The 18,167-nt window shown below is 37.0% G+C and overlaps 1 protein-coding gene across 3 annotated transcripts; it reads right to left on the bottom strand.

Moving 5' to 3' along the window:
* Window positions 1–5,328: 5,328 nt before the first annotated feature.
* Window positions 5,329–18,026, bottom strand: btbd9 (BTB (POZ) domain containing 9). Of its 3 annotated transcripts, none has more exons than XM_079634362.1 (12): window positions 17,912–17,999; window positions 17,779–17,809; window positions 16,437–16,648; window positions 14,959–15,322; window positions 14,613–14,880; window positions 13,039–13,261; window positions 10,009–10,128; window positions 8,160–8,269; window positions 7,888–8,077; window positions 6,544–6,651; window positions 6,356–6,434; window positions 5,329–6,129 (listed from the first exon to the last, which is right to left on the bottom strand). In XM_079634362.1, the coding sequence occupies exons 3-12, from the start codon at window positions 16,619–16,621 to the stop codon at window positions 5,971–5,973; spliced, it is 1,806 nt and encodes a 601-aa protein (XP_079490488.1). In that variant the 5' UTR covers window positions 16,622–16,648; window positions 17,779–17,809; window positions 17,912–17,999; the 3' UTR covers window positions 5,329–5,970. The 3 variants fall into 3 exon arrangements, with proteins under 3 accessions (XP_079490488.1, XP_079490487.1, XP_079490486.1); XM_079634361.1 differs by having other exon boundaries at window positions 17,890–17,984; XM_079634360.1 differs by having other exon boundaries at window positions 5,330–6,129; window positions 17,779–18,026.
* Window positions 18,027–18,167: the final 141 nt, after the last annotated feature.

Genomic DNA, 18,167 nt, shown 5'->3' with positions numbered 1-18,167 from the left:
AACAGGCTTCGGCATGGCACCGTGAACCAGCGGAGCGACCCAGCTACCGTCAGGGCGGCCCGCTTTACCATCCACTGATCAAAGCAGCTCGAAACTGCCAGAAACTACAGAAGGCAAACAAGACTGTTGCAGACCCACAGAGGCTGGTTTTCTCATTCTGCAAACACCAAGAAGAGGAAAAAGCAAATGGAGATGGACAGAACACGTCCACGTCTGGTCACGTGAATTTGACTGGGGCTGATGGGTCATCCAGTCTTAGGAGTCTTACTAGAGCTTCTAAAGGGCATGGGAAGAAAAAGAAGAAAGATCAAAGGGAATAGGGAGAAAAAACCTTTGGCAAATGCAATGGAAAGAAAGAGAGGTTTTAAAACAGGAGGAGTGCAGGGATAATAATGAGCTAGATAGCAGTGAGAGCGAGACAGAGGTTAGGAAGGTCAAGTCCACTATGTATTCAAGAATAACCATTATGTCTTAGAAAGATCAACACGGTGTACGAATCAGGCTGCTGATGAGTGCAGGACTATACAAAATTACTGATTCTATTGCGCCATCTTGTGGAGGATTAACAATCATTTTAAACCCCAAAAAGTCCTTTAAATTAGTCTACAGACCTGTGAAAATCAAAATGTTTTCTTCAAGACTGTAGTATGAATAGATGTGAGAAGACAGAACAATTCAGGGTTGTAAAATAAATTTTTTGTTTCAAAACAATGTTTCCGCCCGGTTTCGAACCGGGGACCTTTCGCGTGTGAGGCGAACGTGATAACCACTACACTACGGAAACTTACATGCTAAACCATCACGAATAGATGCTCAAACTGCTTTAACTTTACACTTTTCTCTTTGAATGAACACTTTAATTTCCTTTTTTTTTTTTTCTATTAGAAAAAAAAAACTAATGTTTGAGGCTATTCATCTGCAGCTAACAACTAATAGGAGTCCTTAGCACTTTTTTGTTCCCATCACTTCTCAAAAGGTTTTCTTCTGTTGAAAAAGATTAAAAACGGTCATGTTATTGTCTCCGATTTGTGAAAACAACATTCAGCAATACTTCTTTCATGAGTCTGAGGCAAGAAATAAAGAACCATTGTCTTTCCGTCTTTGATACATTGATACAAACACAGTATAATAGGCAATTTGATATAATAAAATAAATAAATAAAACATTTTGCATTGTAAAATTAGTAACCAACTTTGTGTAGGCTAAGTCTGTAAAAAAAATCTGATAAATGTAATAAAAACAATAATTGTTTCCGCCCGGTTTCGAACCGGGGACCTTTCGCGTGTTAGGCGAACGTGATAACCACTACACTACGGAAACTTGCATGTCCTCATTTTGCCAACATGATGTCATAATGATGTCATAATGGCTGTCTCATATATCAGTCATTTTGCATGTGGCATAAAACCACATGGTTTGCATGTGGCACAGTGTCTTACTGTTTATATATATACACTCACACGTATATACTATATATTTAAAATATTTGTAATGCTTGGCATGACCAGAAAGATAAAAAAAACAAATACTAAATATTTTGATTGTTTGTTGTTTTAGCTTATTTTAAAGTTAGTTTTGTCTTATTTTAAATCATTTTAAGTGAGTCGTGTCCCTTGGAATTTTTTTGAGCGCCCTCTAGTGGGCTCCGGCCCTCTGGTTGAGAACTACTGCTCCAGAGAGAGCACAAATAAATGCAGAAAAAAATGCTCCAACCAGAGACAGACTCTTTTAAAGTAACTATTTAAAATACCTTGTACATTAAAAAATGCAACGCCGACTGCCGAACTCCAATGTCCCTTTAAGATAAGTAATTTCACTCGCCCATCTTTGACACGCCTCTCTTTTAGGCTTAAAGTGTATGGGAAAACATCTAATTTTCCTAAACTGTGCCAAGCCATATGGCAGTGAAGCAATGTAACTGAGGCTGTAGGTCCCTATGATTGTGACATGTCGAATGTATTCGGATTACACTCATACTGCACACATTCATACTAAATAGTACATACTTGTTAAGCGGTCGTGGCGTAATTACTTATTCAAAATAAGTACGTTACTCAAGAGAGTATGCTATTTTAGGCACAGTCCTCGTATTCCAAAAATAAATAAAATGTTCATAAGAAAATATTTGAGAACTCTTAAGATTTTTTCTAAGAATTAGAAACATTCTTGCGAACTAACTGTTACTTGTAATTTATCTTCAGAAATGTAAACGGCCCCTGATTTTTAGATTTTCGGCCCCAGATTTAAGCATACATTTTAAACAATATGTCCGTGAAATCAAACACCAAATTGAACCAATACTTAAAATGATCAGATGAATGTGTCAAAAAAACGTAACGTCAGGTATTTCGAAACGCTTGAACTTGTCGACTACGGTTCAGATCACAAACAAACTCACAGCACAAACCAACTGAACTCGATCTCAAATTTAAGTTTCTGATTATGGAATGTGGTTTTAAATCTTTCATACGCGAACTTTGTATGATGAACATATCGCATTTAGCACTCAAACCAATGGCGATGCTGTGAACGTATAACGTTAGCCTCTTGGATTTTGACGGTTTAATGTAATTCGACGCACGATCGACAGTTTATTCGACACAAACCATTTTTATCATGCAATTCAATACGTATATTTAGTGTGGGTTACATTATCTTTTACCTTGTGTAATTTTGTGGGGGTGAGGTTAAATACGACACGTCCATCTTGGCATCCGTGTAACTAACGTTACGTCGTTCGTAAATGAGGGATGTGGTGAAGGATTCGTTCTAACTGCGCTGACGCAGATCTTTCGTTTACTTAAGCTATTTTTAAGTAACGGATTTGAAGAATAAAATTACAAATATATAATAATATTGTTATTAAAAAATAAAAATATTAAACATATTAAAATGCCATTCAAATTTCATTTATTTAAAACAGCTTATTTGTCTTTATTGAACCTTTAGACAAAATATTTTATTCATAAAAATATTAATAAAAGTTTGCTTATGTGTTTGTTTTGTCATCATTTGATACTACTACAGGCTCATTTTATGGCTCATGTAGCCTGTATGAGAATATGGAGTTCATACATACAAAAAAAAAACATTACAGGTCTTCTACTTGAGACAAAACCATGCAGAGGTGGACAGTAACAAAGTACATTTACTTAAGTACTGTACTTAAGTACACTTTTTGAGTATCTGTACTTTACTTGAGTAATATTTTTTCTGGAAACTTTTACTTTAACTTCACTACATTTGAAAGACAAATATCGTACTTTTTACTCCACTACATTTCTGTCAAGGTCCTTGAGTAGAAAGTAGTGACGTCAGGGATGATTTGGGTTGCATTTTGGTCGGAAATGAAAGTCTGGTTGTCGTCAGAACTCGACTGATGTTGGTTTCTGACGTCAACCGATTTTCAACCGAATACAACGTCTGTCCAACGTTGGAGATTAACGTCAATCTGACATTGGATTCTGACATCAACCTGATTTTAATTTTCAACGTTGGGTTTGGTCTTCTAAATGTGAATTTTGTCATTGTTTTGGAGCACACTAGCTTATAGATAACAAGGCTAACATATTCACACTAAAAGCCAAAAAACTGGGAACAGCCATTTGTGTGTCCGAAACCATTGTGGACATTATTGAGTGACTTATTCAATCCCACGACTGGAACTGTGTTAGAAATAAATGTGATATTGATATGAGGGTAGACAGGCAGAGATACAGATGTATAAGGTAGGCCTACTGTAAGTAGTCTATTACATGCAACAATAATGAAACAATGCTTTGACATTTACTTTTATACTTAAGTACTTTTAAAAATGAGTACTTCTGTACTTTTACTTAAGTAAAAATCGGTCTTTACAACTTTTACTTGTAACGGAGTAGTATTTGACCAGTAGTATCATACTTTTACTCAAGTAAGGAAGTTGTGTACTTTGTCCACCTCTGAAACCATGGCACTGACATTTTAAGATATGTCAGTGCAAGTTGTTTTCAGTTAAAACAGCTCAAACCTGCATTTTAGCCTGGGACTAGTTTAAGCCTCGTCTGTGAAACTGGGGGAATATATATCTTAGTCAATTATATTTAAATGCTTAGTTTAATCATCAAAGTTCTGTAGTTTTTATTGTGGGGGCAAAATATATAATCTTCTAATGGAATACAATGATGATTGAGAGATGTACAAATATACATTCCTCAAAAGCCTGTTGTATCATATATTTGATACACATTTTAAAATTAATGTATGTGTAATAAAGTAAACCTAAGTTGCTTCATTCCTGTAAATATGTATCTTGAAATATTACTAACAATATTAAAGTTATTCTTACGTTTACTTTATAAAATAATTAAAGATTTCATAGTAAAACAAACATGTACCACAAACTGAATGTGGATGTATTTAGAATTGTACAAAAAAGTAATTTTACTAAAAAGTATAAACTATCTATCAGATGACAGAAGGCATATATAAAATTGCGCGCAAACAACTTTTTTTAGCAAAGTGTTGTTGATAATTTAGATATTGTAGGTTTCATAGGGTTAACCTGGTCTTTTCAACAGGGTACTGGCATCCTAGTTTTCATTTCAACTGTCAGTCTCCATCATCCTCCAGCCCTAGGGAAAGTCTCTTGATTGCAGCGAGGAAGTTTGATAGCGTGCGTCTGTTCCTGGTGGCTTAATGAAGGTGGTATTATGGTGTCACTCACCCTTCCCATGTCTGATCTAAACACAGTATTTATTACTCAGAGAAGGAAGCATGTTAATATGTGATCTGACTGAAGAGTCACTTTCACAATTTGTTTCATTGTCTCGGTTTCTCATCATCACCTGACAATAAATAAGCCCCAATTCTAACCGAAGAGCTTGGGTTACAATAAAATTCAACAATTTTCACTTCTGAGCATCCTTAAAGTGGTTCTTATTTGGTCCAAATCCTAGTCTGTACTGATAGGAATCCCAGATCTTAGCCAGGAATAATAATAAAAAATGCAAATGCAAATAATAGAATGCAACTACATAATATATATATAATATGGTATATATTTTTCTCCCCTTCAAGTTAGGATACGTAAAATAAGACATAACCTAGGGACTTTGAAGGGGGAAGAAAAAATATTTTGTTGTTGACGTCAAAGGCTGTGTATCCAATCAAACTCTAGAAGTTAGTTAGATACAACATAAAAATCATGAACAACATAAAAACTGTTAAAAAAACCCAGACTACATTAAATACAGGATCACTTGCAATTAGAATAAAGCTTGTTTGTGTCAACCACAATGCGTTTAGAGTTAAAATGAGTCAGCATTATAATAAATAATTAAAAATTCAAGAGACTTTTAGGCCTATGCAGTTCATGGTGATTTTATTCTTTTAGCCATCACCATAAAATCAAAATTGACCAATCTTGTTTTTTATGGAATATTGCAGTATTTATTATAAATGTTTTATGCATGCCTTTTTTTTCATGTGCCCTCGTAATCTTTAATCAAAATAACTTCTCTTCTCTGATGATGTGTTTACTGGCGAGAGGGCGGTACATACAACATGTCACTCACATGAAATCGACCAATAGCAAACCACATTTATCCAACCATCCAATCAATTTCCAATGGACAAAATCAAGCGTCACAATAGCGAAGGAAAGACTATCACAACTTCCGTTTCATGGTGATTTTAATTTTTGATTTTAAACAGGATATTGGTTCACTTTTCTACGATAAACAATTTTAAGAGATCGAATAAATGAGACAGTATTGCAAAACCCATTAAGTCTGTAATACTTATTATTATGTTTTTTTGTGAACATAATAGAATAAGTGCATGTGACAGTAATTGTTATACTCACCATCATGTTATAATCAGCTCAAGTATTTTCTCAATATAAATATAAAGAATTCTTTGTTTAGCAGCACGTAACCTTGAGAACACAACCTGAGCATCTCAAGTGTGTCTTATCAGAAACATCCAGTCTATGTGTGTGGAGACGTGAAGGATTTTTGGGGCGTCAGGCCCTGTGAACGGGAGTTCTGGGAGCTGGATTCTGGTTTGAGCTGATCTGGTCCAGAACTTCCTTCTTTAACAACCGTATCCACCTGTGCAGGGCACTCAAAGTGAACGCAGTGAAAAACCTAGTGGAGACAGCATGTGAAAAGAGTGCATTAGGGCGGTAGAATATCATCAGAAATGGGATTATTTTGACAAATAATGCATGTATAATTTGTTTTGCAATATGATGCAGTATTATGAAAAACTGACATCATATTATATCAATGTAAACTTATGAATGCAGCATTAATGTGATGCTGGAAGGAGTCACAGAAACACATCCTGTGAAAGTGTGCAGAGATCGCTCACCTCATTAGCGGTGTTGTGAGTTCCCACAATACGAATAAAGGATGCAGGCTGTGTGTCAAACGTCAGATTCTGCCACGACCTGTAAGAATTACATGCAACTTATGTAAACTCTGAGGTGGTTATAGACAATAATTATAATGCAAGAAAATAATGAGGTAACAATAAAAAGAAAAACAGCATTCACTGACCTGCATGCCACTTTTGTGTGGTCTATGACTCTCACCCAATGTTGCTGGTTTGTGGACAGCTCAACGTAATAGCTATAGCTCCTCTCATCACAGTCCCACAGCAGCAACCTACAGACACACAGATTTCACAGCGTCAGCATGTCTAAACCAAAGACTGAGACAACGACTTCAGTGATTGAAAGGCATATTGAGTTAAATACAACTTTACCCTGTTGTTTTGGGTTCAGAAACACAAGATTATTTCAACTCATCATTTTTTTCATATAGCAAAATATAGTTATAGTAAGGCACTTGCAATGCAAGATCATTTTAAAGTGCTTACAATAATTCCTCTGTACAAAAATCATTACATCTAGAAACTGTGCAAAGTAAAATAAAATACAAGTCAGGCTACATTAAAAACAGGTTGACCCATTATGAGAATAAACCATGATTGTAAACCAAAATTATTGGCATCATTAATCCATGACAATTTAAGAAACATTTAGAAAACAAACATTTTAAAGACACTTCTCCTGACACGCATTTTCTGGCAATTCCTGTCAATTTCCTATTCAGCCTAGCAACCTATACATTTTCGTGACACAGTAAGCAACTATCACTCTAGTCGTGTTAGCATGTATAACATTTAAGTCTTGTGGCAACACATTCGAAACGGTGTGTATCATATAATTTATTACCTTGTCTTGTTTTCTTCTATTTACTTCCACTGTAAGTGCTTTATTGTATCCACTGTTATTAGATTTGAGATCTGTGGCGGAGGAGGTTTTCGGCAAATAACGGATTCATTTCATTTTGTTCCTCGCACAATGCTATTGTACGGCTTCAGAAAACTTGGAACACATTGCACGAGTCATATGGACTACTTTTATGATACTTTAATGTAATTTTTTGAGAGAAGAGAATCTTTGAGTTTAACTTATCATCATCTAAACATCTTTTGTCTATTTTCCACAGAAGAAACCCATCCTAAATCATGGCAGAATTATAACATTTAAAGAGGACCTATTATGCTTTCTTACAGTGTGTAAACTTTCTTTAGTGTGTAAAGTGCTGTTTGAGCATGAAAAAAGTTGCAAAGTCACAAACAAGTTCAAAGCAGTTGACCAATCAGGAAACCAATCAGAGCACATTGCGTTTTTTGCAAAGAGGGGCTTCATAGAAACATGAACTAAACAGAGCATTATAGTAAAATATGTGAAAAGTAAATGCTAATTTTCATTCAATGTTAATTAACATTCATTCAAGCATAAAAACTTATTCTAGTAGACTCCAAAAACAAAATCAAGAATTTGTAAAAGGGCATAATAGGGCCTCTTTAGCCTGTAAGATAAGATCTCGTACCGCATTGAGCCCAGCATGTATGGCTGAGCGAGCTGGATAACAATGGCTCCAGAGCCCAGCTGGTGACAGGTGTATCCCGAGTCCCAGTCGTAGTGGCTGGTGTCCCCGTTCAGCAGTGCGTTTCTGCTGCGACTCACACCCTCTACCACACTAGCACACGCCTGCACGGTCGCCACGTTCTCTGTGGGAACTGCAGGGAGACGTGGGATGAGTTTCAGTAACCGAGCTGATACGTGTGTAACTTCCTGAATAACCACTGAAAACTACATTACCTATTAGGCCTCTCTCCAGGGTGAAAGGTCGCTGTGTGTACATGCACTCTAGAGCCACCAGGTGAAACACTTTGTTGACTGTGTTATGTGTCCCCACAATGCGAATAAACCTGAGTTCACAAAAAAATAAATAAGGTGTCCACAAGAAAACACAGTCAGATAGCAATATAACATTCTACAACCTAACAATTAATTTCACTCCTCTGCAGAAGACATTTGCTTGTATTGGATTTCTTTTAGACCATACATGCCACCCAGGAGGACATCCTAAACTTTTCAGAGATAATAAGCATTGAAACGATCTCTATTTGCTTTTTTTGGTGTCACAATTGAACAAATCTAATGGAAATATCATTTGTATTTGATTGACTTACTAAAAGTTACCCCAAAAACATGTTCATATAATAACTTGTACACCATGTATAAGGTTTGTTTAGCATGTAAGCATTATATAATAAACAGTTAAAAATTCCTATTCTGTAATAATACTCCGTTCATAACATAAACCTTAACCTACTGTTCAAAAGTTTGGGATTAGTACGTTTTTTTTCTTTTGTTAAATACATTTAAGTGCCCCTATTATGCCTTTTGAATATTACCTTTCATGCAGTGTGTAATACAGCAGCTTTGAACTGCCGAAATGAGTCATCAGCGAGTTTTACTTCCTGTTACATACCCATGTTAAAATGTAACAAATTTATATAATGCCCACCAATGGTCTTTTCTGGGTGCCCGAGAACATCAACTTTGACCCGCCTGCAAACACTGTAGTGGTACCTGAGACTGGAAGAGTTTGGTTCATGATGTGAACGTAACTAAACTTTGTTTGTGAATGTAAAAGGTTTTAAAAATGAAAGTGCACAACAAAGTAATTTGTCTCCTAAAAGAAAGAATCGACTCTGAACTGCCGAAATGAGTCATCAGCGAGTTTTACTTCCTGTTACATACCCATGTTAAAATGTAACAAATTTATATAATGCCCACCAATGGTCTTTTCTGGGTGCCCGAGAACATCAACTTTGACCCGCCTGCAAACACTGTAGTGGTACCTGAGACTGGAAGAGTTTGGTTCATGATGTGAACGTGTCGAGAAGACACTCTTTTCTGCGCTGCGAATCCACTTTGCATGCACTTCAAAAGGATGAGTTTTTAAAAAAACAACCTTGATTTATACGGTAAAACCGCCGCCATCATTACTGTCCGTATCACTGTGTATCAAGTGCTGAGGAAAACTCATGCTGTAAGCGGTAGACCAATCACAACAGACTGGGCCATTTGACCAATCAAAGCAGAGTAGGCTCACGTAAAAGGAGAGGTTTAGAGACTGAATCTTCCAACAAACCGGTTTTAGGCTCTTTGAGAAATGAGGTGATGTGCAATGTAAATATTAGAAGAATATTTAAAAAAAATTTTTACCTTGGATGCATGTAAACCTATTGTAGGAAACCTCTAAAACAGCATAATAGGGGCACTTTAATACTTTTATTCAGCAAGAATGCAGTAAATTGTTACAGAAGGCTTCTATTTTAAAGAAGTTGTTCTTTTCAATTTCTATTCATCAAATAATCCTGAAAAAATTTGTTTCCACAAAAATATTAAGCATCACATCTCTGTTTTCTGATTATAGGAAATATATAGGTTTTTATAGGATTATAGGAAATGTTTCTTGAGCACCAACTCAGCACATTAGAATGATTTCTGAAGGATCGTGTGACACTGAATACTGGAGCAATGGCTGCTGAAAATTCAGCTTCGCCATCACATTAATGGATTTTTCTTTCTTTCTTTGTAACGTCACTTTTTTGTCTAAACTTAATTTTCATTTCAGTTGTTGTGTAATGAGTTCTACCTGCAAACTCGTGCTGGGAAATAGAGATGCTGCCAGGAGCGGCACAGGAACTTGGAGTGATCCACCACACGTACCCAGTCCAGCTCATCCATAGACACCTCGACATAGTACGAGTAAGACCTGCAGACATGAGCGAGCCATCAAAATGCTGCAAATGGGCATAATTTAGTAAGTTTAGTGAAGATATTGTACATTCAAAATAAGCCACATGAAAACACGGTGTGCCAAGCTTAACATCAATAATCAATGCCAGAGGTTCTTGTGTCTTGTATCCAAAGATATTGCATGTCATATGGAAATTTTTTGGAGCTAATCGGCATCCATTCTCATTCCTTTCATTATGGCCACGTTCACACAGCAGCAGAATACGGTTATCAGTTATTTATTTGAGTCCTTAAAACAGTTGCGTTCACACACACTTCAGTTATTTACGGGAGAGACAACTGCATTCTATAACTAAACTCACACCTGCATAGTTTCAGGACTCACAACCACATTCTCAAAACCTGCACTGTGTTAAAGGGCACCTATTATGCCCCTTTTTAAAAGATGTAAAATAAGTCTCTGATGTCCCCAGAGTGTGTATGTTAAGTTTTAGCTCAAAATACCAATAGATAATTTTCACAGCATATTTAAGTTGTCACTTTTTGGGGCTGAGTAAGACGTGCCGTTTTAGTGTGTATCCCTTTAAATGCAAATGAGCTGCTGCTGCCGGCACAGAGGGCGGAGCTTCACGAGCTCACGCTCACTGTCAGGACAATCTCATCTGACGGAATGATGATATCAAAACAGAAACTCTCAGTAGTGGTGTTCATTTCGACCCAGAGTCGGACAATAATCTTGCTTTTATCCACTATTAGTACAAGCCTGTTGTAGCGGACCGCGTCCGAATGATGGACAAAAATGTACTGATGAGTTTTATGAAGTTTATTGTACATCACACAAAAGATGAAGCGTCAGTTATACGCCAGAAAATCACTGTAAGAGCTGAATAGACCGTAGAAGTGCGCATTAAAGTATTATCCATAAACTCTCTCTCCCTTTCATTATCATCAACATACACAACGAATTAAACAGAAACACTCGTTACAACTGAACTAACAGTTAACAAATATATACACAGGTTTTCAGGGGGTGCTTAAATAAACTGGTAAACTTTATATCCATAAAACGACTCGGATAAACTGTAATAAAGTGCGCGCTCTCCCTTCTCAGGAGACTGTAAGCTGGATCACAAACAGTTGGTACAGATCCATCCTCGAGTAACAACGAGAGTACATGAAGACTGCAATGTTCATTCTTACATCTTATAACAAAACAGGCCGGGTCTAAGCTTAAGGAGCTTGTGCAAAAGTACGTCACGTTGCCCAGAATCTGAGAACGGGTTGTTTCTGAGACTTATGATGTTGCTTATGATTTTAAAAAAATCACTGGGTGGATTTTTATCATTATAGGGTGGTTGTGTACACACACTGCCAACACACATTTATGTTCAAACACCAAATACGGAATATTTAGAGAATCAAAACTGTAAGTAATGCGGTTGTCAATCCCAAAAAATGACTGTGTGAATGTAGCCTATATGATTAAGAGAACGGCAGACAATCTCCATTGGAGTTTGAAACGACATTATTGGACAAAAAAACAAAAGTAATAACCTAGAATACTGTCTAACAACTGATGGCTGCTCTATGAAGTCTTCGTCGTCGGTTAGGAACCTGGGTGTGCTCTTTGATACCAATCTTTCATTTGAAAGCCAAATTTCTAGCGTCTGTAAAACCGCATTTCTCCATCTTAAAAAAAAATATCTAAATGATGACATATGCTCTCAAATAACAAATGCAAAAAAGTTAGTTCATGCGTTCATGACCTCAAGGCTAGATTATTATAATGCTCTACTGGGTGGTTGCCCTGCATGCTTAATAAACAAACTCTAGCTGTTCCAAATTGCAGCTCGAGTTCTTATTAGAACCAGGAAATATGGCCATATTAGCCCGGTTCTGTCAACAATGCATTGGCTCCCTATTCAAATTTTCCTATTTAGCGCCCAAACTCTGGAACAGCCTTACTAGCCTTGTTCGAGTAGTTTGAGTCTATAATTTAAATCCATTAAAGGATTGTTAGGCTGCATAAATTAGGTCAACCGGAACCGGGAACACTTCCCATAACACCAGACGTACTTGTTACATGGTAAGAAAAATGGCATCTACACTAACATTAGTCTGTCTGTCTCATCCATCCTTATCCCGAGGTTACCGTAGTCAGCCGGATCCGGGTCATATCCGGATCAGATGGTGGACCTGCACATGGACACGACCTCAACGCAGCCCTGAATGTCAGCAGAGACCATGTCAACTAGAACAATCCCCTATGAAGACCTCGTCGACATGACAGCCATCGGCACAGATCCTCAGCAAAGCCCACAAGAACCAGACAAGTCCTCCCCACAGACCTATGACCAGCTTCGTCTCCATACCAGAGTGATGAATCCGATCTTCAAGCAGAAGGAACTGGATGAAATATTTTGAATGCTACCGATTCACAATCTGACTTCTGACGTGTGATGCAGCATGAATCATAATCGCACCGTGTTTGTTCATTGGCCAGAGGAGAATTGGCCCCCGGACTGAGCCTGGTTTCTCAAAAGTTTTTTTTTTTCTCCATTTCTGTCACTTGATGGAGTTCGGGTTCCTTTCCACTGTAGCCTCTGGCTTGCTTAGTTGGGGACACTTAATATTCAGCAGTGTTACTGATTTGACTGCAGTGACACTATTGGATGAAAACTCAACTAAGCTGGAAGATGACAGATCACAGTTTTCTACTTTTTTAGCTGAATTGATTTCATAATTGATGTACTTTACACAGTTACTGAACCTAAATGAATCAACACTGAACTGAATAATGATTGTTTACTATTGTTTTTTCAGAGCTGCTTTACAGCAGAATTGAATTCTGTTTGCATCATTATCTACCTGTTTATCACTGTAAAGCTTTTTTGAAACCATCTGTATTGTATTAATGTTGCATTACCTGCTGTCCTTGTCCCACAGCAGTAGACGTATGTGGTTGATGATGGAGGACTGACCCAATCGGACCTGGATGCCAGCAGCTCGTCCCTCTTCTTCTATGGGGTGTCTCGAGAAGCCATGGTCCAGATCATAGTTCTGCGTGTCTCCATCCAGGAGAGCCGACTTCAGCTCACCCTTCACCACCACAGCGCCATGCTTCATAGTGGCAATGTTCTCCTCTGGGACTACAACACACACAACGAAGCAGAGGACATGTAAAGGACACAATTTAGTCAAACTGAAGCATTATAAACATTTTCCGTACTCTACGAATCTTTACATGTCAGTGTTGTAAAAGGTGAACAAATAACTAAAATTTCCAGATATTTACATTTTTAATTATACTTTGCACTAAGAAAAACACACAAACTGTAAATCTTTACCATCAGAAACTATTAGCTACAGATTAATTAGATCATATCGTACATTTTATAATGTTAGTCAAGGTTTTTTGCACCAAACATGATAGTCATTTAGTTATACATGACCATTTTACACCATTCAAATTAGACAGGCCATGCAGACCATTTTTGTTTCTCTATCATATTTGTCTTAATATGCAATATTTGGGATTATGTTCTGTCACTTTCCATACTGTGTTAGTGTTAGTCTTTTGTGAAATCTCTTTAACTAATAAAAGCCAGCAGGTTCTTAATAACATCATCCTCAAGAAAGTGACAATGTTGGTGGTTATTAGCAATAAATTTGATTGATTCTGTGAGGTTTTGTGGTATTAGTTGTTTTTTTCTTATTTTAAAACTGGTCATGGTAAATAAATACAATTACAGGCAAAAAAAAAGTTAAATAAATATTACAAATTAACTTGTCAGCAAGTTGACATTCTAATGAGCTTCAATAAAACTTCTACAAGATGAAAATCATGTTTGATGCAGGCAGTTGGTCCCCAATAATAATAATAATAATGTATAAATTATAGATTGTTTTAAAATTAGACAGTAATATATATTTTTTTCAAGTCAAGAAAAAAGTAAACTGATTTGTCATGATGTGACCTCTGTTTCCTTTAATAATCTAAAGCAGCTTTTGCACAGTTGGGCCCAACGGTTATAAGAATGGTAAGGAATGGTTCCAGGTATATTTCCACTTGAGTTTGGTTCGGCACGATAACATACTGTTATCGACCCAGAATTCTCAGCACGGTTGGCTAACCAACTCGTCTGTTGCCTGACTACCAGTTTCTCTGTAGCTGGCCAAGCATGCTATTTGAGCAATATAAACACAAGTTAATAATAAAATTAAAAGAAATATCTGATCATCCTCCATAACACGGTCGCTATTTACATCACATACCGTCTGTAAACTCTTGCATTACCAAGACAATGACTGACACACTTATATTATAATCCAAAGAGCCCCGTTATCAGCTCCGTTAATAAAACCATATCTGTACAGGCTGGGCCAGATTGGCATAGAATTGAGCGGTTAAACAAGCGAGAACGGTTTGGCCCAACGCTGGAAAAGCAGCTTAAGTGTTCGTGTATGTAAAGACTGATAAGCAGAGAGAAGTAAACGGACTGAGCATGCCACGGTAGTTGAGGTCCATGTCTCTGCTTTCTGAGCGGGTCTGTATGGCATCTAGCAGGTCATCCGGGCTGAGGAGGCCCGAGGGACGAACCACATTCAGCATTTCAGAAAGGGTCATCAAGGGCAGACGGACTGATGACATGACTTCCTTTGCCTCAGGACCATCACCGTTGTGGTGACACCAGCGGCAGAGGGCCTGAAAGATCTCCCTTTCACTTGCAGCAAAGGAATCTCTCCTCACAACGGTCAACAGTGCAGACTGCAGAGAGCAAACATAAGAAATATTACATACTAAACTTAATTAAGCATTAAAATTGTCATATTTTCTATCACTCACCTTTGAAAGTGTGAGAAAACCGTCTGACTTCAACACTTCGGTGGCGTTGCGGTCCATATAGGCCATGCAGGCCTCAGCCAGCCCATTCAGACAGTACAGACTAGCCACATCAAACACCAGACAGACGTTTCGCGTGCTCAATAAAGTGCGGAGGAACTCACATATAGAGCCCTCTAGTGGTTGGAGGCCATAGCGGTGCGCCAGTCCCAGGAAATCTAACAGAGTCTCTTCCCTGGCTTCACTCAGGGTGGCTCTGCCCGTGTACAGATACCGCAATAACATGGAAAAAGCCTCGGCACGTGTTTCCTCCAGCCGAACCTCTGCCTGGGCCTGGGACTCTCTCAGCCCTCCATACAGCAAAGCCCTGAGGAGTTGTAAAGACAAAGAAATGAAAAAGGATGAAATGAAAGAAGAATTTCACCAAGGTTAGGTTATTTTGAGCCTACTTTGGAAACGAGAAATGCTTTTACAAAATGGGTACTTCTTTGCAACATTGAAACTGTTATTGTACTGAGCTGACTCAACACTGAATCTAAATTGAGCTGGATAATGATACTACGGTCTTCTATAGAGCTATTCAAGGCTGAAATTGTTTCATAATGGTTACATTATGAACTGTTGAACTGTTTGTAAAGTTAAATTAGACAGTGAAACATTACCTGTTACCTTTCTAAATTGATAATTATATCAATGTATAAATCAATACCTATCAATGTTAGTTTAGGTCCATTAAAGGGATAGTTCACCCAAAAATGAAAATTCTGTCACCATTCACTCCATCAACTTGTGTTGTTCCAAACCTGTAAGAATTTTGTTAAAAGCCTAAATAAAATCTGTTCAGCGTATAAAGCGACTGTCTCTTCAGAAAAATTTGGACTAAACCGCTCAATTCATATGGATTAGTTTTACAATCTCTTTATGAACTTTAAGAAGTGTCAAAGTGGTAGTTGCGTAGCTGTCAATGGAGGGACAGAAATATCTTAATTTATAATATATCAAAAATATATTAATTTGTGTTCCGAAGATGAACGAAAGTCTTTGGTGTGAAACGTCATGAGGGTGAAAAATGAATGACAGAATTTTAATTTTTGGGTGAATTAACCCTTTAAATAATATTATCAGATAACTTTTGATTTTAATAATGCACTGGTAAGTGCTGAAATGAGTCAAATGACTTAAGATTAATACATGCATTAGAAGTATTTTCATTTGTTAACTAATGCTAACAAATTAATCTTATTGTAAACCAAAATGTATTAGTTTAACTTGACATAATTCAATTTATTAACAAATTACTGCATCACTTTTGTCACATCATTTGTCTGAATGTTTAAAATCTTACAAAAACTTTCAAAATAAAAAAAGGCATGTGTTTCATAAAATGACACTGATTCACTATAGTACAAAATTGCCAAATCATAAATCATTTAAATCAAGAAATGCCCCCAACAGACAAGCAACATCTCATGAAAAGTAACCTGAAATACTGGCAGCGGGCCGCTAGAATGACTCTGTGCGCAGGAAAGTGCTTCTCCTCCACCACGAAGGTGACATCGCTGTACTCTTCCCCGGGAACTAAAGCGCCGAGCTGCTCTGACAGGAGATGGAGGTGGTCGATCTCAGACGCAGAGCTCACCGGCCGCAGAGGATGACTGTCACTCATGACCACTGCTGGGGAACACCTTCACATCTGAATCATAAACAACAAACATTTGAATTTGTCAACGAAAACAGTACATGGATGTGTGCATTCAATCCTGCTGTGCAGAATATTTTGTTTTTATGACATTAAATATGTCTTAAAGGGATAGTTCACCCAAAAATGAAAATTAGCCCATGATTTACTGCCATTATAAAGCCATTATACTGCCATTATTTTGCTATATAATATGCCATTATAAAGCTTGGAAGAGCCAGGACGTTTTTTAATATAACTCGATTATATTCCTCTGAAAGAAGAATGTCATATAGGCTACACCTAGGATGACTTGAGGCTAATTTTCATTTTTGGGTAAACTATCCCTTTAATACATTCGCTTTCTCCCTGTCCTCTGTCACTTTCCATACTGTTCATCTTTTGTAAATTAAATCTAACGCCCCGGTTTCACAGACAAGGCTAAAGCCTATAGTCCCAGACTAAAATGCATGTTTGACTTGTTTTAATTGAAAGCAACTTGCACTGGCATATCTTAAAATATGTCATTCCATTGTTTTGTCTCAAGATGCACATCAGTAAAAAAAAAAAATACTCTATAATTCTAAGGAACATTTATAAAAGCTACTTAAATGTCCTAACTGAACCGAGGCCTAATCTAAACCCTGTCTGTGAAACCAGGCCAAAATGTATTTAAATTCTCTACCATGATAAATACAATTACACATATAAATGTGAAATATCAAAATGTTAATATATAACTGTTAGCTAGTTAAATAAATAATTAAAAACAAGTTGACAATTTTCTGGGATTGAATAATAAAATGGCAAACGTCTGTGAGAGGAAAATTATGTTTACAAATACATCAATATTGCATAAACGGTTGACCATCATTATATAGTAAAGTTAGTTATGTAGTGAATATCCAATAAAAAAAATATTTTTGTCTCTCAACACCAACAAATTTGAATATGTCAGTAAATTGTGGTTTCTCAGCGGTTATAAACATAAACGAACATTCAGCGTCATTCGCATTAACAGTAAAAACACAAGCATTACTCAAAGACACAATGATACATGCTAGGTTTGTGGTAAAATCAATGAAATATAGCAAGGTTACATTAGAGCAAATGTGACGTTATCGTCCCTATAAGCTTCTACTCACCAACACCAATACAGATTCGATTAGTCTCCGCCTAAAGCAGACCAAGAAGGCAACAAAGGTCTCTTGACGCCAAATATGTTGAATTTATATATAAATTAATAAGTAAAATACAAATTTGTAACGAGCCACAAACCCATTCGTTCTACAGGAAAAACACCTAACCGGATGTTTTTAAGGCGCCCGTACGTTACCGTTTGTGTCACAGCGCCTCTAGTGGTCTGACTGTAAAAAACAAAATAGGGTCTGATGAGGCATTAGCTTCCTGGGGAGAGTGTAGTTAGCTATCCCTAACTTAAAGGGATAGTTCTCCCAAAAATGAAAATGTTGTCATTACTTACTAAACTCTTAAAGTTATTAAAACCCTGTATGAATTTCTTTCTTCTGTTGAA

This window comes from Phoxinus phoxinus (genome assembly GCF_949152265.1).
Source record: "Phoxinus phoxinus genome assembly, chromosome: 14".
Classification (NCBI taxonomy): Eukaryota; Metazoa; Chordata; class Actinopteri; order Cypriniformes; family Leuciscidae; genus Phoxinus; species Phoxinus phoxinus.
The sequence above is the reverse complement of the archived record's forward strand: the minus strand, read 5'-3'. Positions and strand labels throughout refer to the sequence as shown.

Bases quoted from the DNA above. Each gene is read 5' to 3' on its own strand.
- btbd9 (XM_079634360.1), bottom strand. From the start codon at position 16,621: ATGAGTGACAGTCATCCTCTGCGGCCGGTGAGCTCTGCGTCTGAGATC. The intron at 6,652-7,887 runs GTACGAGATCTT...GTGTGTCTGTAG, and splicing joins TACATGCTGGGCTCAATGCG to GTTGCTGCTGTGGGACTGTG. The intron at 6,435-6,543 runs GTCAGTGAATGC...TAATTCTTACAG, and splicing joins CACACAAAAGTGGCATGCAG to GTCGTGGCAGAATCTGACGT.